The sequence below is a fragment of the Drosophila virilis genome, chromosome X (genome assembly GCF_030788295.1).
Source record: "Drosophila virilis strain 15010-1051.87 chromosome X, Dvir_AGI_RSII-ME, whole genome shotgun sequence".
In the NCBI taxonomy this organism is placed as follows: domain Eukaryota; kingdom Metazoa; phylum Arthropoda; class Insecta; order Diptera; family Drosophilidae; genus Drosophila; species Drosophila virilis.
In genome coordinates this window covers 4,769,847-4,785,626 of record NC_091543.1, presented here as the reverse complement: position 1 = coordinate 4,785,626, position 15,780 = coordinate 4,769,847, and the positions used below count along the sequence as shown (strand labels likewise).

At 43.3% G+C, this 15,780-nt stretch overlaps 4 protein-coding genes across 4 annotated transcripts; 2 read left to right on the top strand and 2 right to left on the bottom strand.

Annotated features, from left to right (window-relative positions):
* Window positions 1-1,906: 1,906 nt before the first annotated feature.
* Peritrophin-A (Peritrophin A) lies at window positions 1,907-6,418 on the top strand. Its single transcript, XM_002057900.4, has 4 exons — window positions 1,907-2,195; window positions 5,275-5,490; window positions 5,564-5,758; window positions 5,828-6,418. The coding sequence occupies exons 1-4, from the start codon at window positions 2,144-2,146 to the stop codon at window positions 6,055-6,057; spliced, it is 693 nt and encodes a 230-aa protein (XP_002057936.1). The 5' UTR covers window positions 1,907-2,143; the 3' UTR covers window positions 6,058-6,418.
* Window positions 6,419-6,849: 431 nt separating this feature from the next.
* LOC6634425 (uncharacterized) lies at window positions 6,850-9,925 on the bottom strand. Its single transcript, XM_002057901.4, has 2 exons — window positions 8,105-9,925; window positions 6,850-7,472 (listed from the first exon to the last, which is right to left on the bottom strand). Exons 1-2 carry the CDS (start codon window positions 9,818-9,820, stop codon window positions 7,053-7,055), a joined length of 2,136 nt encoding a protein of 711 aa, XP_002057937.1. The 5' UTR covers window positions 9,821-9,925; the 3' UTR covers window positions 6,850-7,052.
* A 472-nt stretch (window positions 9,926-10,397) lies between these two features.
* LOC6634427 (N-acetylglucosamine-6-phosphate deacetylase) lies at window positions 10,398-15,563 on the bottom strand. The gene is made up of 4 exons (XM_002057903.4): window positions 15,082-15,563; window positions 14,617-14,885; window positions 14,003-14,543; window positions 10,398-13,930 (listed from the first exon to the last, which is right to left on the bottom strand). Exons 1-4 carry the CDS (start codon window positions 15,302-15,304, stop codon window positions 13,743-13,745), a joined length of 1,221 nt encoding a protein of 406 aa, XP_002057939.1. The 5' UTR covers window positions 15,305-15,563; the 3' UTR covers window positions 10,398-13,742.
* Rab10 (RAS oncogene family member Rab10) lies at window positions 10,543-12,951 on the top strand. Its single transcript, XM_002057902.4, has 4 exons — window positions 10,543-10,682; window positions 11,365-11,564; window positions 11,636-11,725; window positions 11,822-12,951. Exons 1-4 carry the CDS (start codon window positions 10,556-10,558, stop codon window positions 12,017-12,019), a joined length of 615 nt encoding a protein of 204 aa, XP_002057938.1. The 5' UTR covers window positions 10,543-10,555; the 3' UTR covers window positions 12,020-12,951.
* Window positions 15,564-15,780: the final 217 nt, after the last annotated feature.

The following is a 15,780-nucleotide window of genomic DNA, read 5'->3' as shown; positions in this document are numbered from 1 at the left end:
TTGTTTTCCCTCCTTATCTGTTTGCCTTGTCAATACAAGAAGTGGACAAGTGGACTGTTCCTCAGATCGCAGATTGATCGCAATTTGTTAACGAATACATTCACACGACTCAAACAATTCAAATGAACAACAACATAAAAAAAACATTCATTTCCATTTGCAAAATCATTCGATTAAATAACAAGACTTGAAATTATGCCAATTGTGTTTATCTTGCGAATGCGAAAGATTTATGTTTAGTCGTCCAAATCGAGGGCAAATCGATTTGTCGTTAATCTTATTCGCATCCTATTATGAAATCCCCCTTCCCCCTTCCCACCCCACCGACGCCCCTCCATTCACCCACCGGCTTCATTAACCCATTGTCAACCAAACACAATGCCCGTTAATTGCATTTGGCTAATAAGCAACGGGTTAAGCAAAGTCAACATTGATGCGCCGAAGTCCGGATACGCTTTCCCAGACGTAACTGTTATTTAAGATAGAGGCGTATTTTATATTGTTTAATATAATACACAGAACATTTTTACGATTCAAAATGTATTCTCGTATTTATAAAAAAAAAAATTGTAACAAATTACTTTAAAAATTCCCTATCTCAGAAAATGTTTGATTTTCAAAAATCTATTTTCTTCTCGTTTTAAAATAAAATTGTTTCTATGTTTTAACAAATTTCCATTAAACGCTTCTTTTCAATGAATACAGAATCTACTTACAAATTCAAAATTTCAACATAAAATTGGAGTCGGAATTGCCGGAATCCTGCTACTGCTAAAAGATATGCTTATTTCTGACAATAAAAATAAAAGAGTTCTTCTAGCTGAAGGCCTCTCAACATGTTTTCGATAAATACAGGGTGTTCAAGTTGATAAGATTTGCTGCCAGGAAACTCTTTCAGATGTTCCAATTTCTGACGGAAATACACAAAACTTATGTATATATATATGTTTTCCAAAAGTCAGAGACATTAAAGAGGGAAAGCTTTAAGAAAAAAAAAAAAATGCTGCCCACTTGAATAGAGCCGCAAACAGTTAGTTGACACTCGAAAGTGTTATACGTATGACAGAGTGTTGTGTGTTGGGCAGCGCAAACATGACGGCAAAACTGTAATGCTCGGCTGTTAAAAAAAAAAAAAAGTGCAGCGCGCTGCAGGCGGCGACAGCTTTCGGGCTAAGCTGGTTGCGTAATCGCCGCTGTTTGCCTGCAGACAACAACAGCAACAAAAGTGTTGCAATAGTTAACAATGTAACGGTTATCGGCAAGACGAACGAAAGCGCGCACACACACACACTCACACACACACAAGAAACGCGCCCGAGGCGAGCCGAATGCAATCATGAATGAAGCTTACGGGCCTGTGCGAGCTTTGCCTTTTACTTTCAATCACACATGTTGCCAGCAACAGCAACAACAACAAATGCCCAAATCACGTTTTGCATTTTGTATTTGTACCAAAAACGCTCGATCAATAGTTGAGAGCGCGCGCGCGCGCGCGTTCACTGTGACCACATATGTACATACACACAAGCACACACACATACACGCACGCATACATGCATGCGCGCATGCCTTGGCTTAAGTGTCTGCGCACATGTACTTATGCGCCCGTCTAGCCTCTGCCCCTGTCGACCCCTTTTTTTTTTGGCCAATGCAAAACGCCTGGCTGCCCCCCAGCGCCCAGCACCCCTAGTCCTAACACATAATTCAAATACGAAACGCGCGCAAAACCCAAAAACCAAAAACAAATACAAAAAGCTTTGCAAAACTTTTGTTTCTGTCGCCGCCGCCGACGCCGTCACCGTCACCGTCGCTGCTGCTGCTGCTGGTGTTTTTGTTGTTGTTGTTACTTCTGCTGTTTCTTCTTCTTCTTCTTGAGCGCGGTATAAATCTTTTCAGTTGAGTTTGGAACGCGTAACCGTTAAAACGTGCAGCGGAAATTTAAGTGTCGCGCTGTTGAATTCAAATCGAAACGTCGCCCGTTGCCATTGTTGTTGTTATTTTTGTTTTATATTTAAATTCATATTTTTTTTTCCCCCGTCTGCTTGCCATTTTTGCTCAGGCCATTCTAGTTGTTGTTGTTGCGGTTGTTGTTGTTGTTGTTTTTGTTAGCATTTCCGTTAGTTAATTTTGAATTCGCCGCAAAATGGGAAGCGTGCAATTGAGCTGCGTCCTGATCCTGGCACTGATTGCGTACGGTAAGTGGCAGCCATTTTGTTTTTAAATTTGTGTATGCGCAAGCTCTTATTGGAATGCGGCAATTCGTATTGGCATTAGCGCAACCTTCCATTGCGTGTCGCTGGGCCCTGGCTCTGGGCTTGGTTGTGTCTGTTTTGAGCTTTTACTTTCAAAAAAATAAATAATACTAAAAAAAAAAAAAACAAATTCCAAACGCAATCGCATTGAATATTGAATTGAATTTCAAATGCGCGGCAGCCAACCCCCTTTTTTTTTTTTTTTGCTTTGTTGTTGTTGCTTTTTTTCCTCACTTCACTTTTTTTGTTCTCGCGCTAAACACTAAATCCAGTTTAATTGCCCAGCTAAGCAGGTATCTATCTATCTATCTGGTCTGCTCGCTTGAAGGCTAGACCAAACATTTGTTTCATATAGCTCAGACTCGCCGCTTTCTGCTCCAATTAGCTGCAGCAGCTCGCGACGTTTAACCCTGAAGCTGAACACAATCTAAGCAAAGACAATCACCCTTTCATAACCCCCTTCCCACTCCCCTGCTCTCAGCTAAAGCAGCAGCTGCTGCTAAAGTAACTGTCAACTCATTTGGCATGCAGATCGAGTACAATTATTATTAACATTATTATTACTTTTGCTTTTGTTGAGTCAGGCTGATTGCTTGGCTAAAGAACAGCAAGTTATTTGATGTACACTGAGAGAAATGGGCGCAAACTTAGCCAAGCTCAAGCTAAAAATTGTTAAATATCAAATAGTATATATAATTATATAATATGTATTTAATTTAAAAGTTCAGTTATCTAAGCTCGAACTTTGTTTATTCAACAAAGCCATGTACACTGAAAGAAATGCTGCTTAAAGTGCAGCTACGTCTACACTGAGAACAACTTCATGAAAGTTGCAGATTGCAATCGTAATTGCTGTAATTGTTAGTCTAAAGATGAGATATATTAAATTTAACAATTAAAAACATTTTTTTTGCATTTTACACTGAGAAAAATATGGTCTGAATGTAAAAACCTGGCGCTAGCAAAGTCAAGCTGAATTATTAAAAAGCTTTTCAGATATTTTGTAACTGTTATATTTATATAACTGAGTACACTGAGAAAAATGTGTTGAAAGTATTGTGTGAACAGCTTAGATTTGATGCAAAGGAAATTAAGAAATCTAAAAAACTCCAAATGGAACGAAAATTACTCAAAACTCTAGATGAAATACAAATGTGAATGTGAATAGAATATATACGAAATATTTTCAAATATCAGAAAATAAAGCTTGTCTCATATTAAGAAATCTGCGTGTCAAATCTTCAAGTTAAATATAACTCTGTCAGTTGGAATTCTTAGTTGAACTCGACTGTATCCTCCCCACTCTCTTTAAGAGTCACAAACATATTCATAACATGCAAACCCCACTCAGTTTTTGGCAGTGTATTTTGAGTACTTTTTACTTGAAACTTGGAAATTGCAAATATTTGAATGGAACTCGGCCAGTTGACGATTTACTTGCGTTCCAGCTCATATATTTGGCTCAGTGTATTCGTGTATTATTTAAATACAGACGATTGGATGCTTTAAATTAAGTCAAAATGCCAAACACTTAAATGCTATCAAAATCAAAGCAGAACTTGGCCCGTCAAACCAGTTGATAATCAAAGGCAAACACATAATATTATAGAATTTCGATTTAAAAAAAAACACACACACACACACACACACACACAAAGGCCGCCGGCCCAACGAGTTTTCGATTAAAGGTTGAATTGATTTTTAGTCAAACAAAAAACGAGTAAAAACTGTCTACAGAAATCGAAAGGCGATGTGTATATGTAGCTTCTGCTCAATTAATCGATAAGTTTCGGGAAAGTAATTACCGGAAATCTTTGCCAGAGTTAAGCACATACATATATGCATAATACGTTCAACCTGTTAGCCGAGACGAGCCGGGCCGGGCCGGGCCAGGCCGGGCTGGGCCTTTGGGTCCCAGGTTACATCATCGCCGGCGCTAGACGTGAAGATGCTCGAAAGCCGACGACGACAGCGCACATCACTTGCACTGACAGTTACATTTACACACTCACACACACACACACAATTACACTAAGAAAAACCAGTTAGGTGTTGTGTCGCTTGCCAGTTGTGGGACGGAAGGAAGTACGCATTTCGTGTTTAATAATGGGCATTGAAATGGTTGGGAAAACAACGTTGGCGACATTTCCCGATGCGAGCAATAGCTGATTGCTCTGACAGCGCCAGCGATGGCGATAACAGTCAATTTTACTAGTTTATCGATAACAAAAATGCATCAGGAAGGCTAATGTGACGGCATTCACACATTGATAACGATAACAATATCAAAAGGCAGTCGCTAAAAATCATGATAGCTGATAACTGGGCGATAAGTCTATAATCCGTAACAATATTGTTATCGATAACATATCGATAAGTCGATAGCGATACGCATTTCGATTTAAATAACAATGAGAATAACTTTCTTGTCAGCCATGGCAATAATATGTCCACTGCAGATATTGTCGATATTGATAACAAAACGATTATCGATTTTCTGTAAGAGTAAAGAAATCGATAGGTAAAGTAACAATAAAACGATAACATTAGCGTGGCAACTAGCGATAACATAAGTCAAACAGAACTCTATAGCAAAAAAGGTATCGATATCGATACCCATAAGGAGGATATAGATAACAATCAATATAGATAACGTAAACGATAACAATAGCGTTGCAAATATCGATAAGACAAGTAATAATACAATAACAAAAAGAATATTGATTACGATCATGATGAGAACAATCGAGATAGCAATATCGATAACATAGGTATTGCAATTAGCGATAACACAAATCGATGTCGATAGTAATAAAGAGAACAATGAAGATTCTAATAACAATAAACAATATCGATATCGATAACGATAACATTAGAGTTGCGAATATCGATAGCACAAGTAAAAGTCACACAATAGCAAAAACGATCTTGATGGCGATAGTAATAAAGAGGATGATGAAAATATCGATAACAATTAAGATCTCGATAACATGAACGATAACGATAACAATTTAAATTACAGGACACGGCCTGGCCGTCGGCACACCCGAATGCCCCGAGAAATATGGCGTTCAGGCGTACGCGCATACCGAGAACTGCGATCAGTTCTTCCTCTGCACCAACGGCACCCTCACCCTGGAGACCTGCGAGAACGGCCTGCTCTTCGATGGCAAGGGCGCCGTTCACAACCATTGCAACTACAACTGGGCTGTCGACTGCAAGGGCCGTCACTGGGATCGTGAGTAGTCCGCTCTGAAAAGATTCGCACACACACACACACACACTTAATGCTCCTTCCTTCTCCTTTGCAGCCACGCCCATTTCGACGCCTGGCTGCGAATATCAATTTGGACTGTATGCCGTCTCCAAGGAGTGCTCGACAACGTACATCAAGTGCGCCCACGGCGAGCCGCACGAACAGGACTGCGATGCGGGCTTGGCATACGATGAGCGCATCCATGGCTGCAATTGGCCCGATCAGCTGCTCGAGCACTGCAATCCCGAGGGTGAGACATGACCCAGCTGCTTATACCAAATCATATCGAACTGTTTCTTTTTTTTGCTTCTTCTTGCAGCTGTTGTGGGCTTCAAGTGTCCGACTAAGGTGGATCCCAATTCGGTTGCCGCACGCTTCTGGCCCTTCCCCCGGTTCCCTGTGCAGGGCGATTGCCATCGATTGATCACATGCGTCGAGGGCTATCCGCGTCTCATTAGCTGCGGCGAGGACAAGGTGTTCGATGAGCATACGCTCACCTGCGAGGAGCCCGAATATGCCAGCGGCGGCTGTGCCAACTATGGCAAATAGTGTGACCGTATCTCCAAAAAAACAAACAATAAAAAAAACACACAAACTCAACTGTACATATGTATGTAAAGCTGCTTGAGCCGCGCTCTCGCTCTCTCTTGTGCTCTCTATCTCTCTCTCTCGCTCGCTCTCCCTTTCTGTTTGTCACTCGTTCATGCACACGGCCTATATGTCTGTCCCGCTCGCACTGCACCCATTTCCTAGCATCAAATATTGCAATAACTAACGATAATATTCCACACTCTTCTTTTTTTTTTTGCTCAAATATAAACATATATTGTTAATCATCATTTGTATATTTTTTTTTGCTGTTTTCAAAATGAGCACTAAATGCAATAAACTTGAAATTTATTTATTGTAATATTTTTGAAAAATTAGAAAAAAATTGTTTTCCTTTTTCACTTCTACCAACAAATGAAGTCTATACACACAATATTCTGAGCGGAGCCTTGTCTAGAAGCTCGACAACTACAAAGGCTGCAGATTCTCCTATAGCATATTATATCGCATAGCATTTATATCGATATATCGATAAGAAAAATCGATTTTAAGACAAGGGTTTTTCAAGCCTAACTCGAAAATTACAAGCGACAGCTACAGCAAACTTGATATATGGCAACTTGTATAGATTTTACACATTGAAAATACTTCACTTTCTGAAAACCTGATTCTGAGTCCAATTATCAAGGCCCAGAATCTTAATAAACTCAAAAAGTTGCATAATCTTCGAAAACTTCTTGCTAAAAAATGAGCTGAAACGCTTGAAAAGGCCCAAACTTGGCAAGGCTTAACTTATCGTTAACTCAAAATCGAGAAATATATATATTATTTATTTATAAAGAAAAAAAAAAAGCGGGCTACAAATCTAAGAAGAAGAAAAAAAGGCGTCAAGTCGTACCGTGGCAGGTTTCACTGTTGAAATCGAAAAAAAAAAACACACGTATAATAATAATAATAGTCTATCACATCGAAATTCATGGATCGCTTTGTGTCGATCAATCGATCAGATGACGCGCATGATCCTGCGGCGTTGAAAATATGATCGCATAAATGAGGCCGTCGCGCACCGACTCCGTCGGACTGCCCACATTAAACATGAATTTGACGCGCTGCCGGACAATGTCCGGTACGCACGAGTACATCGGATACCAGCCCATCTTATTGAAGACGACATAGATCTTGTAGATTTGATTGCGATAGATGTAAACGGGGCGATCGAATGTGATGTCCAAATGTGAATCGTAGCGCACCCGCGCCGTACAGTGCGTATACGTGATTCGTGAACCGTGCATATCCTGGATGTGCGCATAGAGCACCTCGGTGTAGCGCTCAGCAAAGCCGGCCGAATTCATCAGTTCGCCGCAAAGCACCTGCGTCGGCACCTGAACGCCCAATATCCAAATGTTGGTGTCCACCTGAAAGGCAATTGGCGAATGGAACGGCAAACATTGTTAAGAAAATGACGGAAGCTATTCGAATTCCACCTATATTTCACGCACATGTGTGAATCGTAAGCTCTCAGACAAAGCTTATCCGCACAGCTTTCACTCTTGTGTGTGAAAGCCTTTTTGCCAATTTTTAGGTGAAATCTACAAACGATTTCAATGAAAACAATCAAGTCAATCAATCACAGCCTTTAACTGTGAAAAGTGTAACCAAATTCACTTCTTTGCGTGGAATCAACAAAAAAGTTGCAGTGCACATTTTTCCACCCGTTCTTTCAGCTTCATTTTTGTGAAGCTTTTCATTGTGATTGTTTTTTTTTTTTGGGCGTAAACTAAAATGTTTTAAAAAAAAAAAAAACATTTTTTTCTCCTATTTTTAAAGCAAGAGCAATTTCACTCCTTTGGGTGGAATCTACAGGGTGTATGTTTTCCACCTTGATGATTTTGATTTGATGAATGAAAATGTACTTTTTAACAACTTTCACTCTCTTAGGTGGAATTGGCAAAGTTGCTGGCCATGCTTTTGCCCACATTTTCCACCTGCTTGAGTGGAAACTAAAGGTGGACACAAGCCTTCTAGGTCTTGGAGGTCGAAAGCTTACCTGAAAGGTGACGCCACAGTCGGTGACGCTGGTGTTGCGATAGTCAAACTGGCGTGTCATGGAGCGCATGCAGTAGGAGCGCGTCATGTCGTGGTGCGAGTTGCTGGCGACGGCGACGGCGACCTCGTTATCGTTGCCAGGCGGAACAGCAGCTGCTGCCGCTGGCGCTGGGGCTGGCGGGGCGCCCTCGTAGGCATCGCCGTTGGAGGGCGGATTGTTGGGCAGGGCGAGCGGCTCATCGACAAAACCAAAGCCCGCACCTTGCATGGGCACATGATCCATGCCGCCGGCACCAAGATTGAGCGGCACACTGATTCGCTGGCGTGTGAAGAGCGGCTGATTGTGCTGCGGAATGGCAAAGGCGCGCGCTATGGCATCCGGCCGGAAACCGGCATTTGTGGCATTGTTTGTGCTGCTGCTGCTGCAGCCGGCGGCATGGCGATACGAGGAGTTCAGCTCGCGCTGCCGATGCGATGATTCATAAAAGTTGCGCGTGCTGCGCGAGACACAGAAGCCCTCGGGCATATTGCAGTCGTTCAGCGTGGGACTGGAGATCTTGATGAGTATGGCCAATGCCTCGTGCTGTTGCAGCAGCTTGGAGCGTGCCGGTCCCTCGGCAAACTGTTGCGGCGTCATTGTCAGGAAGCGTATCTTTTTGACCGCCTGGCGCAGCATCGCCCCATCCATGATCGTGCGCTGTGCATCCATCATATTGATCATATTGGCCGCCGCCTCGGCGGCGTTCATCTCATCGTTGGCATTGCCGGAGGCATCGCTGTCAATGATGACCACATCGTCGTTGGCCACAGCTGCATTCGCATTGGCATTCGCGGACGAAGAGCTGCAGGAGCTGGACGCATGTATCGGCGAACTGCAGGCCGAGCCGTTGCCCGTTGTCGCCTGCTCGCTGACATGCTTGTAGCTATCGACATCCTCGTCCTGATGCATGTGCTGCACCATGGCCGCCACGTCGGGTTCCATTTTGATCTCCTCGACAATCTCATTGGCCGCCGCGTCCGGATGCTCTGTGCAGGCTGAGCCCGACTTGTTGTTGTTCCCACTGCCGCTGGCCATATCATCGTTGCCATTCTCATTTAATATGCCGCGTTCGCTGGCGAATTTCAGCAGGCAATTGAACAAATCGAGCTCAGAGTCAATGTTGAGCCGATGCTGATCCAGTATGGCCATTAGTGTGGACACCTCAATGTCCAGGAAACTGGGATCGGAGAGCACTTCCCGTGTATTGGCCGCTATCAGATCCATGCTGCTCTGCATTAGGCGCGGCTCATCGAACAGCTTGGCAAACTCGTAGGCGCGACACGCATTCTTGGGACTCAGATCGGCCCAGAGGAAATGCGTGCAGCGTGTGACCACATGTGGCAGCATATATTTCTTTGCCACGTAGCACAGCTCGCAGGCCTTGTCGAAGGAGCCGATGGTTATCCGATCCGTATAGATATACTCGAGCATGGCCTCGAATGCCTCCGGCTGCACATCGGGTATTATTATCGGATCCGTTTTGTCCGGCAGATTGCCAAAGAACATGCGCTCGAAGACGGGCGATGCCATCGCCAGGAGCAGCTTGTGGCCAGCGATGATGCGTTGATTTGGCGGAGTGCCCACCAGAAATCGGCAATCGGCCCATTTCTCAGAGTGCAACAGATACTGGCCGCGATCCTTGATCTCTGTTAGACTGTTTTGCCAGTCCAGGTCCATAATATGCACAAAGATTGTAACCAAAAATGATCGCAATTAATATTTATTTATTGTGTACCCTTGTTTATATGTATGTAGCGGTTTCAGTGTTGGGTAACGGCATATTGGTGAAAGTAGTGAGCAGATAGTATCGCAAAAGATATATCGATTAATCATGACATTAAATCCAACTATCCAACTAGCAGATGGTAATAAAGCAATTCTCAATTGAATTAAACTGGATGGGCGAGTTTAAATTCAATGCGGAACCATAGTTTTAGTAATTCCGAGCAATACGAGTTGATGTAGGTCGCGTGTGCTCAGCAGGGTTGCATTTGGCAGTGTGTATATAATATATACCAAATATATCGATATTTATGCAAAACAAAGAGCGAACTGCAACAGCGCACCAATAAATATGATGGGTATTAATCGCGTCTGCCGTTGCGGTCACACTTAAACCAACAGCAACAATTGCATTGCGTAGAAAAATAAAGTGCTTAAGCGTATAAAATTTCTGCAAATATTTGATTGGCAATTAAATTGCGCGCCAATAACAACAAATAAATCATAACAAGAGCAAAAGAAACCCATATAATTGTTGTCTCAACTGTGTATGTGTGTGTATTTGCTTTGTTCTATACAGAACCTGTGTGTGTGTGACTCTGAGTGTGAGTGTGTTTGTGCGGGTGCGTGAGTGCGTGCGTGTGTGCGTGTGTGTGTGTGTGTGCGTTTGTGCGCGTGCCGTAACGTGAAATGGCAAAGAAAACGTACGATTTACTTTTTAAACTTCTACTAATTGGCGATTCCGGCGTTGGAAAGACCTGCATACTATTCCGCTTTTCGGATGATGCATTCACATCAACATTTATATCAACCATAGGTAAGCAAATGGCGCAGTCTTCAGTTACCAATGCCTATGTATGTATGCGTGTTCTGTGCCGTGTGTGTGTGAGTGTGTGTGTATGTATTGCATGTACCTGCAAAGTGGCTGCCGCTCTTTGGGTGTGTGTTTGTGTGTTGGTAAGAGGCATTGTCAATTGCCAATATGTGTTAAAGGCGGCGCCCAAAAACCACAAGGACACGGACACATCTCTGTGCATTTTGGGCGTGGCATTGTCTTAATACGCTCCACTGACGCACTCCAACTCTTGATACATGCTCCCTGTGGCCTTTACTGCGCCGGATGCGATAGCCTTTGGACTTGATGAATTGCACTCGAAGCCCGCATAAGTCGCATTCAACTTAGTAACTGTTGTTGCTGTTGTTGTTGTTGTTGCTAGTTAACCACTGTGCTGAGTGTTGGTAAACTAGATTAATTATTGTGACGCATATCTGTATATACATGTGCATATGTATGTACATGCAATACATATGTGTATGGCTGTGTATGTGTATTGTGATTCATATACAAAGGAACACATTCTTCAGGTTTCAACTAAATAAATCGTTATCAAACACTTTCATGCACACAGCACGATAAACGATAAACAAGTCGCACTTGTGACGTCATTTCTGTAATTGGCTTAAGACTAATATAATAAACGATCTGGCTCTTCTTGCAGGAATCGATTTCAAAATTAAAACAGTCGAACTGAGAGGCAAAAAAATTAAATTACAAATATGGGACACTGCCGGCCAGGAGAGATTTCACACAATTACCACATCCTACTACCGTGGCGCAATGGGCATAATGCTCGTCTATGACATAACGAACGAGAAAAGTTTCGAGAACATAGTCAAATGGTTACGGAACATAGACGAGGTAAGCTACAAGCCGGCCAGCCAGCGGCATTCTCTTTCATCATTCTATTCTATTCTTCTTCTCCCTTGTAGCATGCAAATGAGGATGTGGAGAAGATGATATTGGGCAATAAGTGCGATATGGGGGACAAGCGAGTGGTCAGCAAAGAGCGCGGCGAGGCGGTAAATTATCCACAATTCAATACAAACACGCTCTCCCTCTCTCTCTCTCTCTCTCCCATTCTCACTCTCACTCAATGTATTTGCTCTCCCACATAGATTGCCCGGGAGCATGGTATACGGTTTATGGAAACATCCGCCAAATCAAATATAAACATTGAGCGCGCATTTTGTGAACTTGCCGAGGCCATATTGGATAAAACATCTGGACGCGAATCGGCCGAGAATCCCGAAAGGGTGGTCATCGATCGCGCCAATAGCGACAAGGCGCCGGGCTACAACAAGTGTTGTGCGTAATGGGGTTATGACACTTGTTAGTTTAACGTTCACGGTTGGTTTTGTGATCTACATGCATACATGCAGAACATACATACATACATACATACATATATATCTATATGTATATATATACATATATAACAATTTTGGCAAAAACCTAGTGCTTTTCTTCAATGTGCGTGTGCGTGTGCGTGCGTGTCTGTGTGTGTGTGTTTTTTGTAACTTTTTTTTTATAGGTCCTTTAATATTACTATATGAACAAACGAAAAAAACAAAACAAAACACCAAAAAGCGTTTTCTACTGGGTGGCAACCCTACCATCTAAAAATCGAGATGCCCAATTTCAACGGTACTCCTACACGTCCTGTCTCCCTCCCACTAATGACATTTCCTATGCTGCGCAAAAAAAAAAACAACCAACTTTAGGCAAAACTAACAAGTGTCATAACCCCACAAAGGGCGGGACAGCAGTTATTTAACTGTAAACGAAAGCAATAAACATAGACTCACACACATGCATACACATTTATGGCAGTAACAACCAAGAAACAACCTACCTAAAGTTTAATATTTTATAATGTTATTTGGAGTAAATTTACAAAAACAACAACTACAACAAAATACAAACAAACAAACAAACACACAGCGTACGTTAGTTAACGCACAAGGAAACGAACCAAGCGGAAAACGAAACAGCTGCAAATTAAGGAACAAAAAAAAAAAAAAAAAAAATTAAAATGCATTTTGCGTGTCACGAGAATTTGTGGCATGCGGGCCCTACTTAGCTAACGTGAAACAGACGGAACTGAAACGGACGCACATGCGACTTAAACTCTCTCACTTACACACCCACACCCACACACACACACACACTTGAAATGTATTTGTATATGTATATGGTAATTACTTAAATACCACAAATCACTTAAAATATACCAACTATTTATGTACGCGTTTTTTACAACCTCTCTCTCTCTCTCTCTCTCTGTCTGGCTGCAGCAGCAGGAAAGCCTGAAAACTTGACGAAACATGTGACCATGTTTTGAAAATTATTTCTATTTTTTTTTTTTGAAAACATATACATATGCATAAACACACTCAACATACACACACATGCGCATGCATACAAATGTATTGTTGGTTAAATTCTTTTTGAGCATTTTTTTTTTCCATTCTGTTTTGGCTACCTGCTTGGCGTTTAACCGTTAGTTAGCTTAGCTTTAAATTGCCGTTTTGTTAAGGAGTGGAAAGAAGCAGCAGAACGCGCGAGAATTGAAACGAGCTGCATATTAAAAAAAAAAAAAAATAACGCATTGTATGTTTAAATGTAATTATGTTTACAACAGCTGATTGCAAAAAAAAAAAAAAAATGCTAAATAAACAAATTGGCCAACGGGGCGTGTCTATAAGAACTTTTCTTAGCCTTGGCCAATGCGCCGCCTACCATATATATAAACATATATATATATATATATATATATACATAACTATAAACTATTATTTTTTTTTTTCGTAATACTTATTATTTGTAAATGTATATGGATTTAGCGTAGTTGTCCACACCAAATGATTTAATGATTAAATATAAAGAACAATTTAAAGCGTCATCTAATCCAATAAAGAAACAAAAAACAACAACAACAACAACAACAACAACATAAAAGAACAAACAGCCAATTTGCGTTAAGTGGATGGTGGGGCGAATGGATGGGAGGGGCTGGGTATGGAGTGTGGTATGGGTTTAGTTGTTGCTAGCTGCTTGATGCACACAAACGCCCGCTATCCAGGTGGACAGCACATGTAGGTCATCGTTGAGCAGTATAAAATCAGCATCCGTACCAAAGTCCAGTGTGCCCTTTTCTCGCTCGATGCGCAAACAGCGCGCCGGATGCAGTGTGGCCGCCTCAATGGCATATACCGTCGAGCAGTCTGCAAGTGTATGGCATTAATATGTATCCAATTGGAATTGTAAATCCAATTGGCATCGGATTGGAAGCGCACCTGTGGCGCGCTTAAAGATGCGCACACACTCGTCCATGGGCGCAATGCTGCCGCAGAGCGTATCGGTGCCGGCTATAAACGCCTTGCCACGCTTCACCTCCAGCGGCAGCTGGCCAATGTGATGGACTCCGTCCTCCAGGCCCAGCGCCGAAATGGCATCGGTGACCAGAATAAGTCCCTCGGCATGGGTGCGATATGCGATGCGCAGCGCGGCCGGATGTGTGTGCACGCCGTCGGCAATGATGCCGAAATAGACGGTGCGACCCGGCGGTATGGCATCCGAGGCGAGCAGGCCAACCAGACCGGGATCACGATGATGGAACGGCAGCATGGCATTGAACAGATGCGTGATCAGTGTGGCGCCATGCTGGACAGCCCGTTCGCCGTCGCTGAGGCTGGCCATGGAATGGCCGAGGGCGACGGTGATGCCTGACGCCACCAGCTGATCGATGACGCACGGATCGTGCACCTGTTCCGGTGCCAGCGTTATGATCTTGATCCGCTCCAGCTGGCCGTAGGTGGCGCGCAGCGTGTCCAGGCCCTACAAATCGATTGAAGGGCAAAGAATATCGCCGATTAGAATCTGTGGCATGGCCAGCAGCAATTGGACGCACATTGTCAATGGTCTGGATGCAGTTCTCCGGATGTGCGCCCTTCTTTTGCGGATTGATGAACGGACCCTCGGCGTGCACGCCCAATATGCTGGCGCCGCCATCGATGTGCTGCGGCATGCGCGGCAATATGCTGTGGTAGCTGTCCGTCGGTGACGTCACCAGCGTCGGACAAAACGAGGTGACGCCATTTTGCACCAGACCCGTGGCAACCTTCTCAACGCCGGCCTCAATTGTCTCCTTGTCGTACGAGAAGTCCACGCCGTAGCCACCTGAGAGCGAGCGAGAGAGCGAATGAGCGTGAGTCGTGCATGCAAATTGCCTATTGCTGTCTTTGTCTATTGCTGCACCGCTCTAACGCATTGTGTTTATTTCATTGGCAATCTTGTTCATGCACAGTGGAGCAAATGGCGATAAGATTAAATCGAAAAGTGAAATTAGCTGGCGGCTGTAACTGTTTTTGTTTACCGTTGATTTGCAAATCTATGTAGCCGGGCGCTATGATGGCGCCGCCGCAATCGATGCGCCGATGCGCCTTGCTGCGCTCATCATAGAAGACGGGCTCCGGATTGATGATCTTGCCGTCTCGCACCCACAGATCGTCCACGATCAGCCGATGGTCGCGCACCAGACGGCAATTGGTGAACTGAATTAACTGTCGCACACTTTTCGGATTACACTTTAGCGACATGCCGTTATCTGTGTGCGTGCGTGCGCGTGTGTGTGTGTGTGTGTGGGTTGGGTAAGGCACAAAATGAAAACAAATGGAGGCCAAAACGAAAACAAATAACAAAACGAAATTTGAAAAAGCACAAAGCTGCAAATAATTGCTTTTTCTTATTGGCGACAAACAATACTACAAATTATAATTGTTAAGATTAATAAATAGCGGACAACTCGGACTTGAACGACGCCCGCGTCGCTGGCGGCAACCAAATGTTGAGTGCTCCCCGCAAACAGCGCGACCGCGTTAAATAGACGACGCTGACAGCCAGGCGAGTATGCTGCTCGCACGCACGCAGCTGGCAAAAATTTTTGCTTTGGCTGGCAGGGCTAAACGGTTTCAATATTTGTGATTTATTTTTTAATTTATTGTAAGATAATTGCCCAGAAGAAGTTTGTGCCTGTAGCAAAATATGAAATCAAATAGTTTGCAACAATTTATTT